Source organism: Prionailurus bengalensis, chromosome A1 (genome assembly GCF_016509475.1).
Source record: "Prionailurus bengalensis isolate Pbe53 chromosome A1, Fcat_Pben_1.1_paternal_pri, whole genome shotgun sequence".
Taxonomy (NCBI): domain Eukaryota; kingdom Metazoa; phylum Chordata; class Mammalia; order Carnivora; family Felidae; genus Prionailurus; species Prionailurus bengalensis.
Genome location: NC_057343.1, coordinates 194,086,616 through 194,106,604, shown reverse-complemented (window position 1 = coordinate 194,106,604; position 19,989 = coordinate 194,086,616). Strand labels below are relative to the sequence as shown.

The 19,989-nt window shown below is 45.3% G+C and overlaps 1 protein-coding gene across 1 annotated transcript in view; it reads left to right on the top strand.

Moving 5' to 3' along the window:
• Nucleotides 1–19,989, top strand: part of GALNT10 (polypeptide N-acetylgalactosaminyltransferase 10) — a 224,922-nt gene that overhangs the window by 83,458 nt on the left and 121,475 nt on the right. Inside the window, exons 2-3 of the mRNA XM_043597691.1 lie at nt 8,483–8,585; nt 11,083–11,221. Coding sequence (XP_043453626.1) covers nt 8,483–8,585; nt 11,083–11,221 — 242 coding nt within the window. The remainder of the gene's footprint in view (nt 1–8,482; nt 8,586–11,082; nt 11,222–19,989) is intronic.

The following is a 19,989-nucleotide window of genomic DNA, read 5'->3' as shown; positions in this document are numbered from 1 at the left end:
AAACATTTAAGTGGGTGGATGGGTGGGTGAGAGACTCAAATGAACATTATAAAATTATGGATCAGAGTATTGTGCCCCCCCACACACACACACACATACCAGGTGATAAAACATTTGGGAACTTCCTCTGAAGAAAATAGTACAAGTTGATGTCATTCTTTTAGAATGGAAGCAAGAAGTTACTAAAGATTCCATTTGCCCTTTAGATAATAGACATTACAAATATCTTGGCTATTTTTCTCTCTGCTGCTTGAAAAAGTCTCTTAATGAGCTTTCACACCTTAAGTAGCAAATGACCTTTTCTAGAGCCATCTATACAAAAGGTGAATTGGACAGGTGGATCTGCCCTTGAAAGTACAGAATCAGCCTTTTTAAACGGTGGTTCCTGTCTGTGAATGACCTTGCCCTCTTAGGAAATGGGGCCCCTTCTAGATTTCAGATTCCAACATCCTGGCATCGAGACTGCGGAGTTATCAGAGCTGGGAAAATGTACAGTTGCTGAGTGGAACAGCAGATTCACCTGACCTGCACTCAGCAGACTCAGGCAGTCTCATGGTCACTGGGCTGTAGTGTCTTCATCCCTCATAGACAGTGCCCTTTACATTTCATGGTTGTCTCATACAGCTTGGTACTGGTTATGGTGAAAGGCAGGTTGTCTCTGAACAGCGGCCTACCAGATAGCGGTTGGGGTAAGGTCAGCCCCATAGAAGTCTGACCCAGGGAATGCCGGAAGGAGAGTGGTCCTGGGCCAAAAAGAGGGAACCTTTCCTCTGAATGAAAACAAGATCATCTTCTACCCTCTCTCCCAGGAAGAGGAGGATTCTGAGATGAATTGCAAGTGGATAGGTAGTAACATTTTATTCTTGGAGCTCTACCCCCACCTGTTCCTTGCTCAGAGACCTTCTGTGGCTCCCACCTGCTGAGCAGCTCCAGTGTAAGGTGCTCAGAGTCCGGTTCAGACTTCCTGGCCTCATGGCCCATGAACTCTCTTTTGTACTCTACTCACTCCAGCCAAGTCAGGCTCTTTGCCATTAAGTAAACATGTCCCTTACTTCATGAAGTCCCTTTCTTTGTACATGCTTTCCCTTCAACTAGATGCTGACAGCCGCCACCCCCCCCACCCCCCCATTGCTGCCTGTCAAAATCCTACCCATCCTTTCAGGCAACTCTCATAGACTCTGCTTCTGTAGGAATCTTTGCCTGATTGTCCCAGGTAGAATTTAATCTTTGGTTCTTGTAAATACCTATAGAATTTATCCGTACAACTTTCAGCACCCTTATATTAGTATTGTGTGTGTTTTCCTCTTATGTGCTTGTCACATATCCATGCTATTTGTTGAGTCCAGGGACTATCTTATTTATCTTTGTCTCCCCCACAGTTCTTTGGACATAGTAGGTCCCCGATTTACCAACAGAGTCATCCTTATTTGTTGGATGAATGAATAAATAAAAACAATCCAGCTTATGTCCTCAAAACTCATAAAGGAAGTACATTTATCCAGTTGTCCAAACTCCCTTGCTTAAAGTAACTTTATGCTTTCAGTAAATCAAGCTGTACCTGGCCCTCTTTGAAGTATAACCTTGCAGGCAACCTTGAGGAGAATGCTTTGCTGTATGCGTGTGTGTGTGTGTGTGTGTGTGTGTGTGTGTGTGTGAAGGTTATTAGAATAATCTACTTAGCAGATAAACAAACGTTTGGAATTATACAGAGTCATTTAAACCTCAAAGCAAAATCATTCCAGTGCCTTTGTAGGGTTGGGTGAAAGGAGGGTCAAGGGGAGCAGCCATGTTAAATTTGCAGCAGAATCTGGTCTGTCATATGTCTTCAGACCCTGGCTGCAGCAGATGACCTTCTCGGTTTGACTTTGGGCATTGCTGTTTTGGAGCATATCACCCGTTTTCCGTATTTTGAAGACACTCGCCAGCTGAACGAGGGATGCCAGAGTCCTCTAAGTGGGAGTCGCAGAGTCTGCAATGTTGGGATTAGAGTGCACTTTGATAGATCTTTCTTCTTGGGCAGAACACAGTTGGCTTGCTTCACCATCTTTCTTTCTGCCCTCCGAAGGGTGCCAGGCACGCTAAATAGTGATTCAACAAAAGATTAAAATTCCGTCTGTGTGTGAGTGTGTGGCTGTTTGAACACTAATCGATTCTTTCCGTGGAATGTTAAGTAAAAGCACGCAGATACCAGAAGCAGTTATTTAGAGCAGCCAGTCGAAATCCATTTCCCATTTATTGTTTAATGGGATTGCCAAGTTAATTCTGCCAGTCTCCTCCACAGACTCTCCCTCACCTCTCTTTCCATGCTCCCTCCCAGCCCCTTTGATTCCTGTGCCAAAAGGACCTCTGGAAACCAAGGGCAAGAGATGGTTGCTGAAGGGAAGCAGTCACAGCTTTCACAGACAAATGTTCGAGTCTGTAGAATTAAAGAAATTTACAGTTGGCCCTGGATTGAAAATCCAGACGTGCTTGCTTGCATAATATTAAGTGATTGCTATTGCGGAGGAATTGCTGTCTTTTGAGAAGCGCTGTCCACGCCTTTCTTGTTGCTAAGGGTCCTGTGACATTTGTTTCTATTGCACATTGCCACTCTTAACTAGGAACTTTCTTCTTTTCTGAAGAATTTCCACCTGGGTACATGCCCTCCTGTGAATGAGGAGACTCTCTAAATCCTGTTATCAGCAGTGGCCACTTGCATCAGCTCAGGTGTTACATAGGTTGCGTCTACAGGGCTTATGGTTTTATTATTTGATTCCCGCCCTCTTCTGTTCCTCCAGACGTGGCTATCATAAACACCGGGTGATAAGCTTTCTCTAAAAATAATGTATTACTAGGCCCCCTTTACTGAGAAGGCCTGACTTTGTGCCAGACACTGAGCTAGATGCTCTGTATTGATTAGCTCAGTTCATTCTCCCCAACAACCCACAGGTTATGGTTATTCTGTTAGTTTTCCCTATTTATCAGTCAGGGAAATTGGGGTCCACCTACCCCAGAAGTGAAACCTAGGTTTTTCCAACTCTGGAGCCGGAATGCTCTGAGTCATTAAACTAGGCAGCCTGCCCCTTTGATGAGCAGCCCTCAGTCATTCAGCTGGTATTTATTGAGGGCCTAAGATGGACCAGGTGTTGGCCTAAGAACGCACACTGATGAACCAAAACAGGTGATGCCCCTGCCTTCAAGAGGCTCACAGTCTGTCCCAGGGAGGGAACAGCCAGATCTGGTTTGGGCTTTGGGGCTGGCAAGCCAAGGAATTTAGGGAAAATCTGTTCTATTCTATTAGCTTCAGATTTCATATCGAGATAGCTAGATTTAGACAAGTGGTTTTTCCAGCTTTATTGTGAATCAGAATCACTTGGGGATTGTGTTTAAAAATACTTCGGGCGCCTAAGTAGCTCAGTCAGTTGAATCAAGAGTCAACTCTTGATTTCGGCTGTGTGATCCCAGGATCATGGGATTGAGCCCTGCACTGGGCTCTGTGCTGATGTGGTGCCTACTCAAGATTCTCTCTCTGTCTCCCTCTGCCCCTCTCTCCCACCTGTGCATTCTCTCTCTCGCTAAAAAATAAATAAATAAATAAATAAATAAATAAATAAATAAATAAAAACACATCTTGGCTCCCTACCCCCAGGTACTTTGATATAATAGGTTCAGGGTAGGGCCAGGAAATTACATCTATAATGAGGTCCCAGGCCTCCCAAGAACCACCCTTTGAGAGAGACTGATTGGGCTGTAAGCCCCCATTAACACTTATACAGGCTTTGTGTTGTCCTGCCAGTATCCCCAATGCCTGGCACAGGGTAGGTCTTGATAAATGTTTGGTGATAGTTTGGATGATCTGTCTGTGGGGTTTCCATGGATGGACCTCAGAGAGTCCTGAACCACTTGAAATTGACCACAACTTTTGTTCAGGTTTGTGGATAGGATTAAAAGAGCCCTCTGAATACTGAAAACTCTGTGATTTTAGGATTGAAACCTAAATTTTCTCCTACTGAAAGCTCAGACCTATTAATTGTGAAGCAATTAATAGCAAGCTTTGAGTTCTGTATCCAGGTGATCTGATGAGAAGATGTCAGTTTACAGTAGATTCTTAAAATTCTAGAGGAGTTGATATCCACAATTTATGTGAAAATTCTGGAAGTTCTTGGGATGCATCCTGTTTTTATGATTTCTCACTTCATCTGAATGTACCTTTTGGGTCAGTAGTGCTGTCTCCATTTTCCAGGTGGGAAAATTAGGGTGCTTGTGGCTTCTGGACCTTGTCCAAGGTCACAACACAAGGACTCTCTTCACTGAAGACTAGCCTGGGAGTCAGAGAACATGGTTCTTATCATCTTGCCTGCTTATGTGGCCTTGGTTGGGTAGCTGGGCCTCTTTGGGCCTCAGCTTCCCCATCTGTAAGATGGGGGAGGAGTGGACTAATTGATTCTGAGTATCTGCTTAGCTTGGATATTTGAGGACTCTCTATAACTATGTGCTTAGATGTGCAGAACTCCCTGTGTCTGTAGGCTCTGACGTCCTCTTTGCTTAGGGAGATGGAAGGGCCAGTGGGACCACCTGAACAGCATAGATCCTGTCCACAGAGCATTCCAGAAGGCCAAACATCATAAAAGCAAAGGGCAGTGCAGGTCGTAGAAGCTGAGGGTGTGAAACTCCCAGAATTTTGGAACCTCAACTCTCTACCCTGTCAGTTCAGCAATTCACTGTTCATTCTGAGAACAAGATTCAAGGAGCCTACTTCCATGAGGTCACAACTGTGTGATTCAATCCCGTGCCGCATTTCCCATGTCGAGGGAAGACTTTGATGAACAGATGGAGGAAACAGAGCCCTCCGTGGAATTTTAGACTCTTGAAATGTCCTTTAAGGGTCACCTAGCCCTTGCTACTCAGTGTCCTTCATGAACCACCTGCATCAGCATCACCTGGGAGCTTGTTAGATGTGCAGAGTCTCAGTCCCCACATCAGAATCTGTGTTTAACAAGATCTCCCACCCCTGCTCTGTGATTGCACTGCACATTAATTTTTTTTTTTTTTTTTGAGGGAGAGGGGGAGAGAGAGGATCCCATTTAGGCTCCACATTGTCAGCACAGAACCCAATGTGGGGCTCAGTCTCACGAACTATGAGATCATGACCTGAGCTGAAATCAAGAGTAGGACACTCAACCCACTGAGCCACCCAGGCGCCCCTGCTGATTTCATTTTGAGAAGCACTAGCTCCAATCCAGCCTTGAGTCCCCTCTTTCACATCCTAATGAACTACCAAGCATCCTATTCCTGGCCTCCTCTAATATCTTCCTCCTAGTTGGTCCTGTTTCATCCTAGCACGATCCAACTTTTGGAATTTCTTCTCTACCTTGAGCGAAGCCCCCTGCCATTGTCGCTCATTCTAGCCTTAGGACCTCAGAGAACAAGATAACTCCTTCTGTGTTCCCCATGGCTTCTCATCTCCTAGTCCTCCTAACACACAGTTTCTAATTGCAGCACTGTACGTCGTATATTATACAATAGTGTGTATTGAGGCAATATTCAGACTCGCTGCGGCCAGGCAAGCGACACAAATGAGAGATGGGAACCAGATGAAAAGCAGTAAGGAATGGTAGGGACTGTGGCAAGCTGGAGAGGCTTGCCTCACCTAAGCAGGGCAGTTCTTGTCACTCCCCGCTGAGGAGCTGAGGGAACTCAGCCTGAACATTGACATGTCTTGAGTTTTCAAGAGAAGCCAAAAATCTTGATAGAACAATAGGAAATCTCCCTTCCCTGCCTGCCCCCCACCGCCGCACTGGCAATTAAGAAACAAGATGAAACAAAAACAAAACCAAACCTCAAAACCCACCAGATCGTTTTTGCTAGCGACCATACTTAAGGTTTTTGTGACCTTTGATGATCAATCTGTTCAACTTGGATACTAGAGCCCAGGTTTGGTCTGAGCAGCTCAGAGCAGGCAGGATTATGGCCTCTTTATTCGAGACTAGTAGTTCTTAAACTCAAGAATGGCTTAGGACCTCTTGGAGGACGTGTGTGTGTGTGTGTGTGTGTGTGTGTGTGTGTGTGTGTTATGGGGGGTGGGCAGAGAGAGAGGGAGAGAGAATCCCAAGCAGGCTCCATGCTGCCAGCACAGAGCATGATGCAGGGCTTGAACCCACGAAGCTGTGAGATTGTGACCTGAGCTGAAATCAAGAGTTAGATGCTTAACCAACTGAGCCACCCAGGCGCCCTGGAGGACTTGTTAAGACATAGATCTTAGGGCCTCCCCCCACCAGGGTTTCTGTCTCAGGAGGACTGGGCCAGAGCCCAGGAATTAACATTTTTCACAAGTTCCCAGGTGGGGCAGTGCTGCTCATACTTTGAGAACCTCTTTAGATGGGCTTCTTCCATTTAGGTGGCCTCAGTCTGCAGAGCCTCTTGGTTCTACCAGTGAGCTGAGCAGTCACCTGAAGTTTCCAGTCTTTGGGTAGCAGGAGAAGGAAAAGGAATTGGGAGGGAGGGCTGGACAAAACATTGCTAAACAGCCCTTGACCCATCCCTCTTGACATCTCAGTCATGGAGTATTTCTTGGGCAGGCGCCTGACCCACCCCAAGGCTTGGCTGCTCTTCCAAATGGAGATGTGGCCCTGATCAGTTTCCACTTGTATTTGTTCATTTATTAGGAGATTTGGTTGTCGGTTTGTTTTCAGCAGAGGACCTTTTTAAAATGAAATCCCGCATGGAATCCTGGTACAGAAAACAGACAGATGCATTGCTGGTGTGGTTCAAAGGGGGCCAAGCTCCTCCTCTCGGAACCCCTCGTCCCAAAGCAGCGCTGAGTGTCTCCTGTGGAAATGTAGCTGAATGCAGTGGAAACTTGCTGAAGGGGCTTCCAGCGCAGCCTCTGTGTTTTCTGAGAGCCCTGAGAACTGTTTGCAGGCACGTGGCCTTTGTTTTCACAGTTTTCCTTCCCTCTCTGACCAACACGTCTGGCATGCTAACTTTCAGAATTTGCTTCTTGCAACTCAGAGAGGTCCGTAGGAGAGGGAATGAATGCAAAGGATTGCGATTATCATTAGAGCTGATGTAAGGATATTGAGCCGTTGTGGAAATCTGCTAACACAAGGATCAGCCAGAGACTTAAAAAATTGGCTTGGGGATGATTTTCTTCTGGTGGCTTCTTGTTAGTGCTAATGTCGCAGCGTGTCACATGCTGCGGGTCTTCGTAGCTAATTACATAGGAAAAAGGACTGTTGCCTCCTGCATGCCACAGTGGCAAGAACAAGTCTGCAAGATTTTTAATGGGCAAGGTGATGTGGAAAGCCATTCTCATTTTCGTGAACACAGGAAGACATTTAAACAGCCGAGCAGCGCAGCGTTACCTGAGGAAGGCTCTAACTGAGCCCCGGGGCCAAGTGTTTAGACTTCACTGTTGGCATGGGGAAGCATCTGGTGCCCTGTGATGACCCCAGACAGTGGCATGCAACTCCTTTAATTAGGGAAACCGCTTCCTAATGGGCACACCAGGATGGGCTCATCTCCCAGACACAGGAAATGCCTTCAGAGCCTGGCCCCAGGGGGCTGCTCTCTTGTGGCCGCTGTATTTTCCCATTTTTTTTCAGCCATCCAATTGCTTGTTCATACACTCCACACACACTGGCCAAATGTTCACCCTCTTGGGGACTAGGCTCTTCTGGGGAGTGTAGAGGTGACCAAGAGCTGGCTTCTGCTTCTGTGCTCAGAGCTCCTCAGGCCCAGCCCAGGTCTGGCCACTCTCCACCACACCTGGAAGTCTATGCCCTGCCTCTCATTTCTGCTTACCTGAAGCTTAGCCCAAATGCCTTCACGTCTGTGAAATTATCTCCGGTTCTCCCAGGTGGAAGTGAACACCTGGGGCCCTGTCTCCAGGCCTCTGATCTAAGTAAGGTTCGCTTACCTGCCTTGTCCAGTATGTAGCCACGAGCCACCTCTGATTACTGAGCACCTGGGAAGCTCTGAATTAAGGTGAACACGAGTACAAAATACACCTGATTTCAAACCTAGTACCTTCACAATGACGATATTTTAGGTAGGGCATATTGGGTTAAATAAAATATATTACCAAACCTAATTCATCTGGTTTTTGTTTGTTTTTTCTTTTAGCATGAATACTAGAAAATCTAAAGTTACACGTATGGCTCACATTTGTGGCTCACGTTAGATTTCTGTTGGACAGAGTCACACTTACTGCTTTCTCCCTTGGGGGAAAGGAAGGTCTGTCCATCTGTTCTCTCCTGCCGGTTTGTAGTTCCAGGAGGGTGGACATGTGTACCTGTCATCCTTCTGACCTTTGCCCACCTGACTGGCGTATGGCCAGTGCTAACAGAGGTATACTGAGAGAATTAATAAATGAACAAATGGTGACAGACCATCAGTCAAAACCAACACGTCCCATAGGTAGTGCAATTTCTGGGACTCTGTTACTAAATTTATTTCCCCTTTCCTTCTTTTTCACAGTTGTTATGTGTTTTTTTTTTTTAAGGGCTCCCACAATCAGCAGAAGAAGATATTTTTCCTGGGAGATGGGCAAAAGCTGAAGGATTGGCATGACCAAGAAGCCATCAGGAGGGACGCCCAGCGCGTAGGTATGGACAGCAGTATTGCCGGCTGGCAGGTCCTGTGAAGTGTGTGTGTGTGTGTGTGTGTGTGTGTGTGTGTGTGTGTGTTTAGCAGGCATGTCTGTACCTCCTGTTGCCTCCCTCTCCATTTACCATCCTCCCTCCCCCTGCTTCCTGGGGGTCCCCCTCTTCACCTGTTAGCTGACCCCTTTCTCCACTCACACCATCAGGTACACTGCCTTCAAGAGTTGTCCCTACTACCTTTATTGGGGAGTAGATGTCTCCTCCTCATGAGGTATTGTGCCACTAGAATAAAGAGCGGTCGTGATAAGAGCCAACATTTATTAAACACCTACAGTGAGCATGGAGGCCCATGCTGCACACTTTGTACATTTTCTCAGTGAAACCCCAAGTCACCCTTTGTGGCCCATTTGACGAGAAGGGGCCCATAGCTCAGAGACGCAGGGTAATCTGCCTGCAGTCACACAGTGAGAAAGAGGCAGGCTTGGGACTTGAACCCAGCTCTGGAGGACAGAGTCGATCCCTATCCAGCTCTGTAGCCATAAGACTGAATGGAGTTAGCAGGCTTCAGCTCAGGTTTTCTTTGGCTAATTAGTCTTTGGAGCAGTTCCTATTACACCAGGGAGTTGGGAAGGGTTGGGGGCGGGGGGAGTATATAGAAATTACGTAGAGAGTCGTCTCTAGAGAGCCTGGACTTAGGGGTCAGGAGGGTAGCCCCGACACCACAGACTGGGTGTTGTTGTGACAAGGAAAGGGACAGATTTGAAGCAACTTTACAAGGCTGGAAAGCACTGTACAAATAGAGGGATTGGTATTTTATTCATTTCATCCCAGTTAAAGACACCACCACTATTGATTTTTTTTTTTTTTTTAGATTACATTATGAAAAAAAAAAACCCCAGACTATAACAAGCCTCCAAATAGAGCTGATATAATAACTGATTGTCAGGGAAATCTAAAGACATGACATGCATTTTTCTATAAGCCAGTGATTTAAAATGAAGTGGGGGTGGGTTCCGCTTAAGCTGGGAGAGGAAACATTTGAAAAGAGCTGATTCTCCAGACGGATATATCAGAATTATTAGAACATTGGGCTAACTAGCAAGGAAAGAGTAAGCAGTGGAAACGGTATTAAGAATAATAATAACCAGCTTGTGTTGAGTGTGAACTCTGTGCCAGGCATCTGGCGTGGCATTGTCTCCTTAGTCATTACATTGGCCCTTCTTTTATCCCAGTTAGTACAAAGAGCAAACCCCGATCATCGAAAGGCTAATGGCATGCCCAGGGTGACATTGCTGGGAGTGGCAGGTTTGGGCCTTAAGCTGTACTCTGCCGGATTCTAGGGCCTGGGCTCTGAATTGCTTCCTGGTACCCACTCCTGAAACTTCCCTCCCCAGGCAGATGCTTCTGGCTCTTCTTTCTCTGCTTGCTGCATTTGTGCCCCTTGCGGAATCTGGCCTGGGCACTAGGCAGCAGTGTCTTCTCATGGAGCGTTACAAGATGGCGGCGTCCTCTCATCTGGCTGGAGCCACAAGGCTGTAGGCACAGGCCTTGGCCCCACCTCTCAGCTTGCACCTTCCCATCAAGCTGATGTTGTCACTGTTTACTTTGCAAAGTAAATAGGGTGTTGCTCATACCACAGGCTCCAGAAGATGAGGTGATTTTTAATCAGCTGCTTTTATGACCATTTCTCTCCCATTGCAGATTCTTGGGCTGTTATTGCAGGGGTTGGTGTGGACATTCATACTCACCATCTGCACCCTGAGAACCCAGAGAATAATTTCCTGGGCCATCAGGGTCTCTTTCCCCAAATGGATTGTGTAGAGAAAGGACAGCTAGCGCATTATCCACCCAAATCCATGACTCAAAGCAACATTTTTCAGGCAATCCTGGCCTAGGCTAGACAGATCTTAATTGTTTGCTGGCTTAAAAGATCAAAGCATCTTTTATCATTTGTGGCCATTTTTATTTGCATATGAAGTCTGCCTTACCTAGAGAGTAACCCTATTCCTCACAGGAGTGTAAGTGATTTATCGTTCATAAATTCTGTCATGGATGCAACTTCACATTTGAAATTCAGAGAGTTGGTGTGACTGGCCCGTGGTTGGTCAGCTCTTAAGTAGACCTGGCCTCCCATCCCAGTGGTAGGATCCATGGTCAGGAGTGTTTGGGGCCCCTGGCGGATTGGGGAAGCATGGGCTTTGGAGCCCACAGCCCTGCTTTTATAACCTTCTTGAGTCTCAGTTTATCCATCTGTAGAGTCAGGGTTCACAAGTCCACCCTGATGGCTTGCTGTGGGCATTACATGAGGACAAGTACATGGCATGGCCATGGCTGAATAAACCCTCATTCCCCTGCCCCCTTTATACCCCAACCTCACAAAATCTGGAGGTCCGCTCTGTATCCAAGGCTAAAGTTTTACCTCTGTGGCTTAATTATATTTTTCATCCTTCTTCCCCCACCCCATTCAGTTAGCAACACTGATTTTGCTCTTTTCTCCTAGGAAATGGAGAACAAGGGAGACCTTACCCCATGACCGACGCTGAGCGAGTGGATCAGGCGTACCGAGAAAATGGATTTAACATTTACGTCAGTGATAAAATCTCCCTGAATCGCTCTCTCCCTGATATTCGGCACCCAAAGTGAGTGTAACGTCTCTCATCTTCTGGGATCTAAGGATTTTGCCCGTGGCTCTTGATGAGAATTAATTAAAGAAACAGGTACATAAAGCGCTGCTGGAGGAAATTCCCTCCTTGGTAGCCCGGGCCTTGGTGCGGAGGTTTGTGTGATCCAAGTCTCCTAGATTTAGCGGTCGTGTGGCAGAGGGATGAAAGACAGCCAGTCTCCTTCCCCTTTGCAGGCAGTGGGACCCATGTATCCTCTGCATTTCCCCTCTTTGGCCCACGGGGAAGTTCAAAACTCAAGTTCAGACCATTGCAACGACAGCTTCGACCCTTGTGCTCTCCGTGAGGAGATACATTTTTATTTCCTTTTCTTAAACAGGGGACTTTGTTTTAGCTGCCGTGTGCATGTGGGTATTTGTGTCTTTTTTTTTATAAGCTACCTCAAGTCATTTTGAGACAGGACACATTGTAACGATGATAAAGAGATAATAATGGCAGCTAACATCCATTGAACAGGTATCATGTGCAGGCACTTCGTTTGCTTTAAATGTTGTAAGTCCTGTAAGGCCACAGGTGGCCAAGAAGCTGAGCCAGGTCTCCAGCTCAACCAAAAACTAGACTCTGGACCTGAGGCTGTCCTGCCTCCCTAGGTGCCTTCAGTAGAGCTGTTGTGGTCATGGTGATTTTCTGCTAGAGCGGTAGTGCCTAGAGTTGGTGTGCAGTACAATCACCTAGAAGGATGTTAGAGCCCAGGATTTTGAGCCTCACCCCCATAAATCCTGATTCAATAGATGTGGGTCAGGACCCAAGAATTTGCATTATGAACAAGCCCCCATGTGATGCTGGTGCAGCTTATCTTGGGTCCACACTACCACCAAAGGTAGAATGGGAGTCTAGAATGGGAATTCAGATGGGAATTCTACAGGAAGGCAGTATTGAGTGGCACCAGAGCATAAAATGTGCTGCTCAGGAATTAAGAAAGTAGAGCCCAGGAAAAGATCATAGCAGCTGACATTTACTAGGTGCTTACTGCATGCCAGGCATCATTCTTAGCCAGTGGTTCTCAGAGTGTGGTTCCCGGACCAGCAACGTCATGGGCACCTAGGAGCTTATGAGACACGTGGATTCACGGTTTCAGCCTAGATCTACTGCAGCAAAAGCTCTTGGGAGGCACCCAGCAATCCATGTTTTAACAAGCCCTCCAGGTGATTCTGTTGCAAAACTTAAGTTTTAGAAGATATTCTAGGTACGTTAAGCGCTTACCTCACTCGGCCAAACCTTCCAAAAACCAACAATGTATGTACCTTTATTATCATCATTTTACAGGTAAGGAATTGAGGCACAAAAAGGTTAGGTAATTTGCATACGATGGCACAGCTGATTAGTGGAGCTGGAACTTGAAAGCAGGAAGTCTGATGTAGCATCTGTAATCCATAAGATCTTTGCACCTGTAAGAACGCAGTTGGTAGAAAGCAGTACAGGCACACCTCAGAGATACTGCCAGCTGTGCTCCAGACCACCGCAATAAAGTGAGTCAAATGAATTTTTTGGTTTCCTCATGCATACAAAAGTTGTGTTTACACTAAACTGTTTTCTGTTAAGTGTGCAATAGCATTGTATCTAAAATCCAACGTACACACCTTAATTAAAAATATTGCTAAAAAGTGGGGCGCCTGGGTGGCTCAGTTGGATAGGTGTCTGACTTCGGCTCGGGTCATGATCTCGCGGGTTCATGGGTTCGAGCGCCGTGTTGGGCTCTGTGCTGACGGCTTGGAGCCTGGATCCTGCTTCCGATTCTGTGTCTCCCTCTCTCTCTCTCTCTATCTGCCCCTCTCCCGCTGGTACTCTGTCTCTCTCTCTCAAAAATAAGTAAACATTAAAAAATATATATTGCTAAAGATGCTACCCATCGTCTCGGCTTTCAGTGGCGGAGGGTCTGGCCTCAATGTGGATGGCTGCTGACAGATCAGGGTGGTGGTTACCGAAGAGCGGGGTGGCTGTGGCAATTGCCTAAAAGAAAACAATAAAGTTTGCTGCATTGATGAACTCTTCCTTGAAAGAAAGATTTCTCAGTAGCATGTGATGCTGTTCGATAGCATTTACCCACAAGAGAACTTCTTTTAAAACCAGAATCAGTCCTCAAACCTCACCTCACTGCTTTATCGACTCCCGTTTATGTAATGTTCCGAATCCTTTGTTGTCATTTCAACAGTCTTCACGGCATCGTCACCAGGAGTAGATTCCATCTCAACAAACCATTGTCTTTGCTCATCCATAAGAAGCAAGTCCTCATCCATTTTGGTTTTATCATGAGACTGCAACTAATTCAGATATAATAACAAAAATGAAAACGTTTGAAATATTGTGAGAATTACCAGTATGTGGCCCACACACGAAGTGACCAAATACTGTTGGGAAAATGGCACCAACAGACTTGCTCAACACAGGGTCGCCACAGGCCTTCAATTTGTAAAAAACACAGCATCTGCAGAACACAGTAAAGTGAAGTGACCTAAACTGAAGCAAGCCTGTAAGAAAGAATTAATCTTGGTGGCATGTTTGGGCTACTTATGAAATGCTTTCTGCCCTATTCCTATCTTTCAGTTCCCGCAGCAGTGCTGTGAGATTGGCCTTATTATCATCTCTGCTTTGTAGATGAGGAAACCACACAAAAGGGGTGCTGTTTATCCAGGATGGGCCCCATTCATGGGACTTTTTGCTGTGAGGGCAGGGAGTGTGGGGCCTCGGAGCTTGGAGCGCTTGTCTGTGGCGTTTGCAATTTGTTTCGTGGTCTTTACTGTCAAGCCCAAGATTTTTCATCTAAGTCTGAGAATGTAGTTCAGATATCACTGATGTTGCTGGACACAGAGCTGTGACCTAACTCCGAGGGTCAGAAACTCAATTTATGTGTTTAGCCTCTTGCAGAGTTCAGAATTCTGCACTAATTTCATCTTGCTGGCTCTACGAAAGAAGTTCATCTGGGAACATTACACCCTCGCCTCAGCCGCTGTTCTGTGGCTCTGTGGGCTCTCAACTCTGGCTGTTTCTGGAGTGGTTTTAAAGACGTACAAGGGCCACGGTCCCACCCCAGACCACTGGAGTCTGAATCTCTGGGGGGGGGGGGGGGGTCCATCTTGGGTCTCAGTATTTTCTGAAGCCTTGGGAAGCAATTCTCACTTACATAACCAGGGCTGAGAAGTACTGGTGTCAATCAAGGAATATTTTTATAACGAGAGGGAGAAGCTAGGTGTGGACACAGCTTTCATCTGTCCATTCATCTGTTGAGTCACTAAATATATATGAATGGGCTACGTGCCAAGCCCTGTGCTTGACATCAGGAACACAACAATAAATGAGCCATGATTGTTGCCTCGTGCAAGAGGTGGGGACAGATGGGCTAAGCAGGTCATTACACCACAGATGAGAAGATCGGCAATAAGGGTAGACTCCGGGTGCTTTGGAACTCCCAAGGACACCCCCACCCAGCACCGGCCTTTGCGGGAAGACACTGCAGATAGAAAAGTAGGCAAGAAGTGCACAGCCTTGGGCTTAAAAGTTCGAGTCTCCCAGCTGGATAGAGGCCCCCAGGTTGGGGCCTGGCCCCCATGTCTCCAGTGCACAACTCTTTCCCAACAGTTCAGAAAAAAGAAAGCTCTTCTTAATTTTGGAGGCCCGGGGCCACAGACAAGTCTGTGGATAGAATTCAGGAGCCTCTAAAAATCTGGATGTGGAAAACACTTTGTTTTTCTTTTCACTAACCTCTAACTAAAACATGGTGTTCCTTTCTGTTACGACTGTAGGCAACAAAGCACCTGTGAATTTGTCCCCAAAAGAAATCACTTACTTTTACATCACTTTATAGATATCTAGAAATGTAACGAATGCTCATCACTACTTTGAAGTGAAGGTAGTTTTTAGAACAGCCACTAGATCGTGTTGGTTAATGTGTTAATAAGGAAACACTTTTATTACTATATTTCAGATTTTTAAATTATTTTGATAACTGTATCCCAGTCCACTTGATTTCCTTTATAACCTGCTTTATTTTATGCATTATACAAGCTGCTCTGAGAAGTGACCATAGGCTTCACCAGCTTGGCAGAGGGGTCCAGGGCATCAGTGAGGTGAGGAAGCACTGTTCTAGGTGGGTGTGAATTGAGCCAAAGGACGCCTCAGGCTCCTCTGTTCCCAGCCACCCCACCAGCATCTAAGTCACCATGAAGGATGTCACTAAATCCAGTGCTCCTGACAGTCCCCGCTTATGAAATGCTTTCTGCCCTATTCCTATCTTTCAGTTCCCGCAGCAGTGCTGTGAGATTGGCCTTATTATCATCTCTGCTTTGTAGATGAGGAAACCACACAAAAGGGGCTCTCCTGACCCCCTGGCTTTTCAGAATCCCTAGCTATGGAAGCGGACATTCCAGAAATGAGTTGACAGATGTCTTGAAGAGCTATTCCTTTTCTTCCTGGGCTGGGGAGGGGAGAGGGCGGGGGGTGGATCTTTCCTGCAGACCTCGGAAATGTGTGAGATTAGAGCAGTGGAGACACTCCCTCCCTCTGGTTTCTTTGAGCTGAAACAACTCCATCAGGAGCTGAGGTAATGTTTGCCTTTTACTTCTTCCAACTGAATTTTGGCAACATCACATCAAGAACAGGATTGAGGGGCTGTTTGTGCCAGCTGCATTTGCTTCCACCAGAAGCTGCACCAAGGACCATGGAGACCCAGAGAAGTGAAAGAGGGCAGTCTGACCCGACTTGCTGGGGCTTGTAAATGGGAGGTGGCCAGCTGGCTCAGTGGGCCTGCCCTCTGCACCCCCTGCTGAGGGAGCAGGAACAGAGGATGGCTGGTGCGCTGGCCCGGTTCCCCTGCTCCCTGGGAGGCGGGTTGGGCCGCATGGCGACTGTCCATGGAGGCCCCTCCAGGACACAGAGCTGATGGCAACAGCCCCGACTGCTGAAGTGGCTGGGGTCCAAAGCTTCCTGTGCAAACTTCTTCTCTGAAAAAATGGTCATTTTCTCCCGTGCGAAGACCATCCATCTGAAAGCTGTCAGAGAACATTCATGGTAGGAGTGAAAACCATCTACACTCCTGACCTGCTTTACCCAGTCCCTTGGTTTAGCTTTCAGTAATGAATGAACCTGAATGGAATCTTTGTTGCAATAAAAGGCCCAAATCTACCAGATTCCTTTTTGTGAAATTAACTTGGTTGATTTATGGTATGGGCTGAATTTCCTCAAAAGAACTTAGAAGTTTATATTATTATAATAGGCCAGTGTTCTATTGATCGCCTTTACATCTCCAACAGGTTACAAAAGCAACAAGGGAGCCAATTAGAGTCTATACATTTTGACACACATTTATTAAATATATACTCTGGAAAGAAAGACCGGTTGCCAGCACAAGTTTAAATCAGCCACATTGATAGCACTAGTTGTAATGATAATAATAGGGCCCCAAATATGAATGTACACACAGACACACAAAAAATGCTATTTAGGGGCCAAGACAGAGTAACAGGACCCTCTCCTGCCTGAAATAACAACAACTAAAGACAAACCGTGTGAAGCAATGGTTTGTAAGACATTGGACATCAGTCAGTGACAGGCCATAAATCTTAAGAGGTGGCAAACAAATGAGGTGAGCCCTACAGGTATCCCAACTTTTGTCTCAAGAGAGTTTCCAGGCCATGGTATGGGGAGGGGAACCCAAGTGGAGCCCAGAGGACTTCCTGAGTTGAGGAGAGAAGGCCAGAGTTCACAGGCCCTTAATGAGGAATATTAATACTAATCAAAACCAACCCAGGGGCATCTGGGTGGCTCAGTCAGTTAAGCGTTCAACTCTTGGTTTTGGCTCAGGTCATGATCTCAGTTTGTGGGTTCGAGCCCCATGTGGGCCTCCATGCTGATGGTGTGGAGCCTGCTTGGGATTCTCTCTCTCTCTCTCTCTCTCTCTCTCTCGCTGCCCCTCTCCCAAGTGCGCTGCCTCTGTCTCTTTCGAAATAAAATAAATAAACTTAAAAAAAAGCCCAGAATTAACACAGATTTTAGAATTAGCAGAGGACACTAGAACATTTATTATTACTATATTCCATATGTTTCAAAAATTAAATAGACACATGGACAATTTAAAAAGACCCAAACTGAGCTTCTAGAAATTAAACCAACAAAGTCTGCAATGAAAAATAGTGTATGGGATGAATGGCAGACTAGATATTGTGGGGGTGGGGGGGAGGAGTAAAACTGAAGAGTAGGAAAATAAACTACTCAAAATACAGAGGAAGAATTTTTCAAAATAAAAAGGGCATTGATGAACTGTGGGACAACGTTAAGCAATCAAATGTCCATGTAATTGGAGTCTATGAAAGGGAAGAGAAAAATAATGGCCAAAAGTTTTCCAAGTTGAGTGACAGCTATAAAACCACAAATCCAAGAAGCACAATGAAACCCAATCTTAAGAAACAGGAGTAAAATGACACCACTGTATATCATCATCAAATTGCTACAAACTTTGATGAAGACAAAGTTTTAGACTAGACAGAGAAATAAAACTGAAAGGACCAAAGACAAAAATGACAGAATTCTCAGTGGAAACGATAGAGGCAAGAGCATGGTGTAACAACATCTTTAAGGTATGAAAAGCAAAAACTCTACCAACCTAGAATTCTACACCCAGTGAAAGTATCTTTCAAAAATAAAGGCAAAATAGTGACTTGTCAGACACTGAAAGAATTTATCACAGCAGTTATGTACTATAAGGAATGTTAAAAGAAGTCCTTCAGGGGGAAAAAAATATGGTAACAGGTGGAAATAGGGATCTTCATTTACAAAGAATGAAGATCACTGGGAATAGTAACTATGTGGGTAGATATACACTATTTCTTATTGTTTAAATCTTTTTACAAGATGTCTGACAGAGTAACCAAAAATAATAGTAACATATTGTTGGGTTTTTTTTTTTTTTTTTAACGTTTATTTATTTTTGAGACAGAGAGAGACAGAGCATGAATGGGGGAGGCTCAGAGAGAGGGAGACACAGAATCTGAAACAGGCTCCAGGCTCCGAGCTATCAGCACAGAGCCCGACGCGGGGCTCAAACTCACGGACCGTGAGATCATGACCCGAGCCGAAGTCGGCCGCCTAACCGACTGAGCCACCCAGGCGCCCCTGTTGGGTTTTAAACCTATGTAAAGTTATACGTGTATGCCAGCGTAGAGGTCAGAGAGGAGAAATGCTAATATACTACTATAAGATTTTCATACTACTTGTGATGTGACATAGTATCATTTGAAGGTATGCTGTTAAAATGTATCCTATAAATCGTGAAGCAAGCACTAAAAAGCAAAGCACAGAGTTATACAAATGAGCCAACAAGGGAGGTAAAATTGAATAATGGAAAATATTGAGTTAACCCAAAAGAAGGCAGAAAAAGAGAGAAAAGGGAACTGAGGTCAGAAAGGACAAATAGAAAGCAAGTACCAAGATGATGGGCTTTAACCTAACCATATCGATAATCACATTAAATGTAAATGCACTAATTGTTTCAGTTATAAGGCAGAACTCTCTGCCTTTTACCCAATTAGATAAAAAAAACAAGATTCTACTCCATGCTGCCTGCAAGAAACACACTTTAAATATAAAGGTACAAATGACAGTAAAAAGATAGGGGAAATCTACCATGCTAACACTAATCAAAAGGAAGCTTTGGTGGCTGTATTAATGTCAGTTTAAGTAGAATTCAAAACAAAGAGTATCAGGGATAAAGAAGGTAGTTTAATAATTTAATAAAGGGATCCTTCATTAAGAGAACATACCAACAGGGCAGTGGGGTGTCTCAGCCGGTGAAGTGTCTGACTTTGGCTCAGGTCATGATCTCATGGTTTGTGGGTTCCAGCCCTGAGTCAGGCTCTGTGCTGACAGCTCAGAGCCTGGAGCCTGCTTCAGATTCTGTCTCCCTTTTCTCTGCCCCTCCCCCACTTGCTCTCACGCATGCTCACGCACTCTCTCTCTCTCTCTCTCTCAAAAATCAATAAACATTTAAAAAAAAGGAGTGAGAGAATATAGCAACCCTAAATATTTGTGTACCTCATAAGAGAGCTTCAAAATACATGAAGCAAAACTCATGGAGCTGCAAAGAGAGATAGATATAGCCACAATTAGGAGATTTAACACTTTTCTCTCAAAAATTGGTAGAACAAGTAGAACCAGCAAGGATATAGTAGACTTTAACAGCGTCATCAACCCCGTGACCCACTTAACATTTATAGAACATTCTACCCAATAACAGCAGAGTGTACATGCTTTTCAAGTACATGCAGAGCATTTACCAAGATTGATCATATTCTGGGTTGGAAAACAAGTCTCCATAAATTTAAAAGGATTCAAGTGATGTGAAGTATGTTTTCTGACCACAGTGGAATTAAATTTAGAAACCAATAACAGAACAGTCTCTTAACGTTTCCAAATGTTTGGAAACTGTAACTCACATATGAATAACAGATGGGTCAAAGAAGAAATCAAAAGGAAAATTAGAAAACGTTTTGAACTGGGGCGCCTAGGTGGCTCAGTCCGTTGGGCATCCGACTTCAAATTCAGGTCGTGACCTCACGGTTCGTGAGTTGGAGCCCCGCGTCAGGCTCTGTGCTGATAGCTCAGAGCCTGGAGCCTGCTTTGTATTCTGTCTCCCTCTTTCTCTGCCCCTCCTCCACTCATGCTCTGTCTCTTTCTCAAAAATAAATAAACATTAAAAAAAATGTTTTGAACTGAATGGTAATGAAAACAACATATCA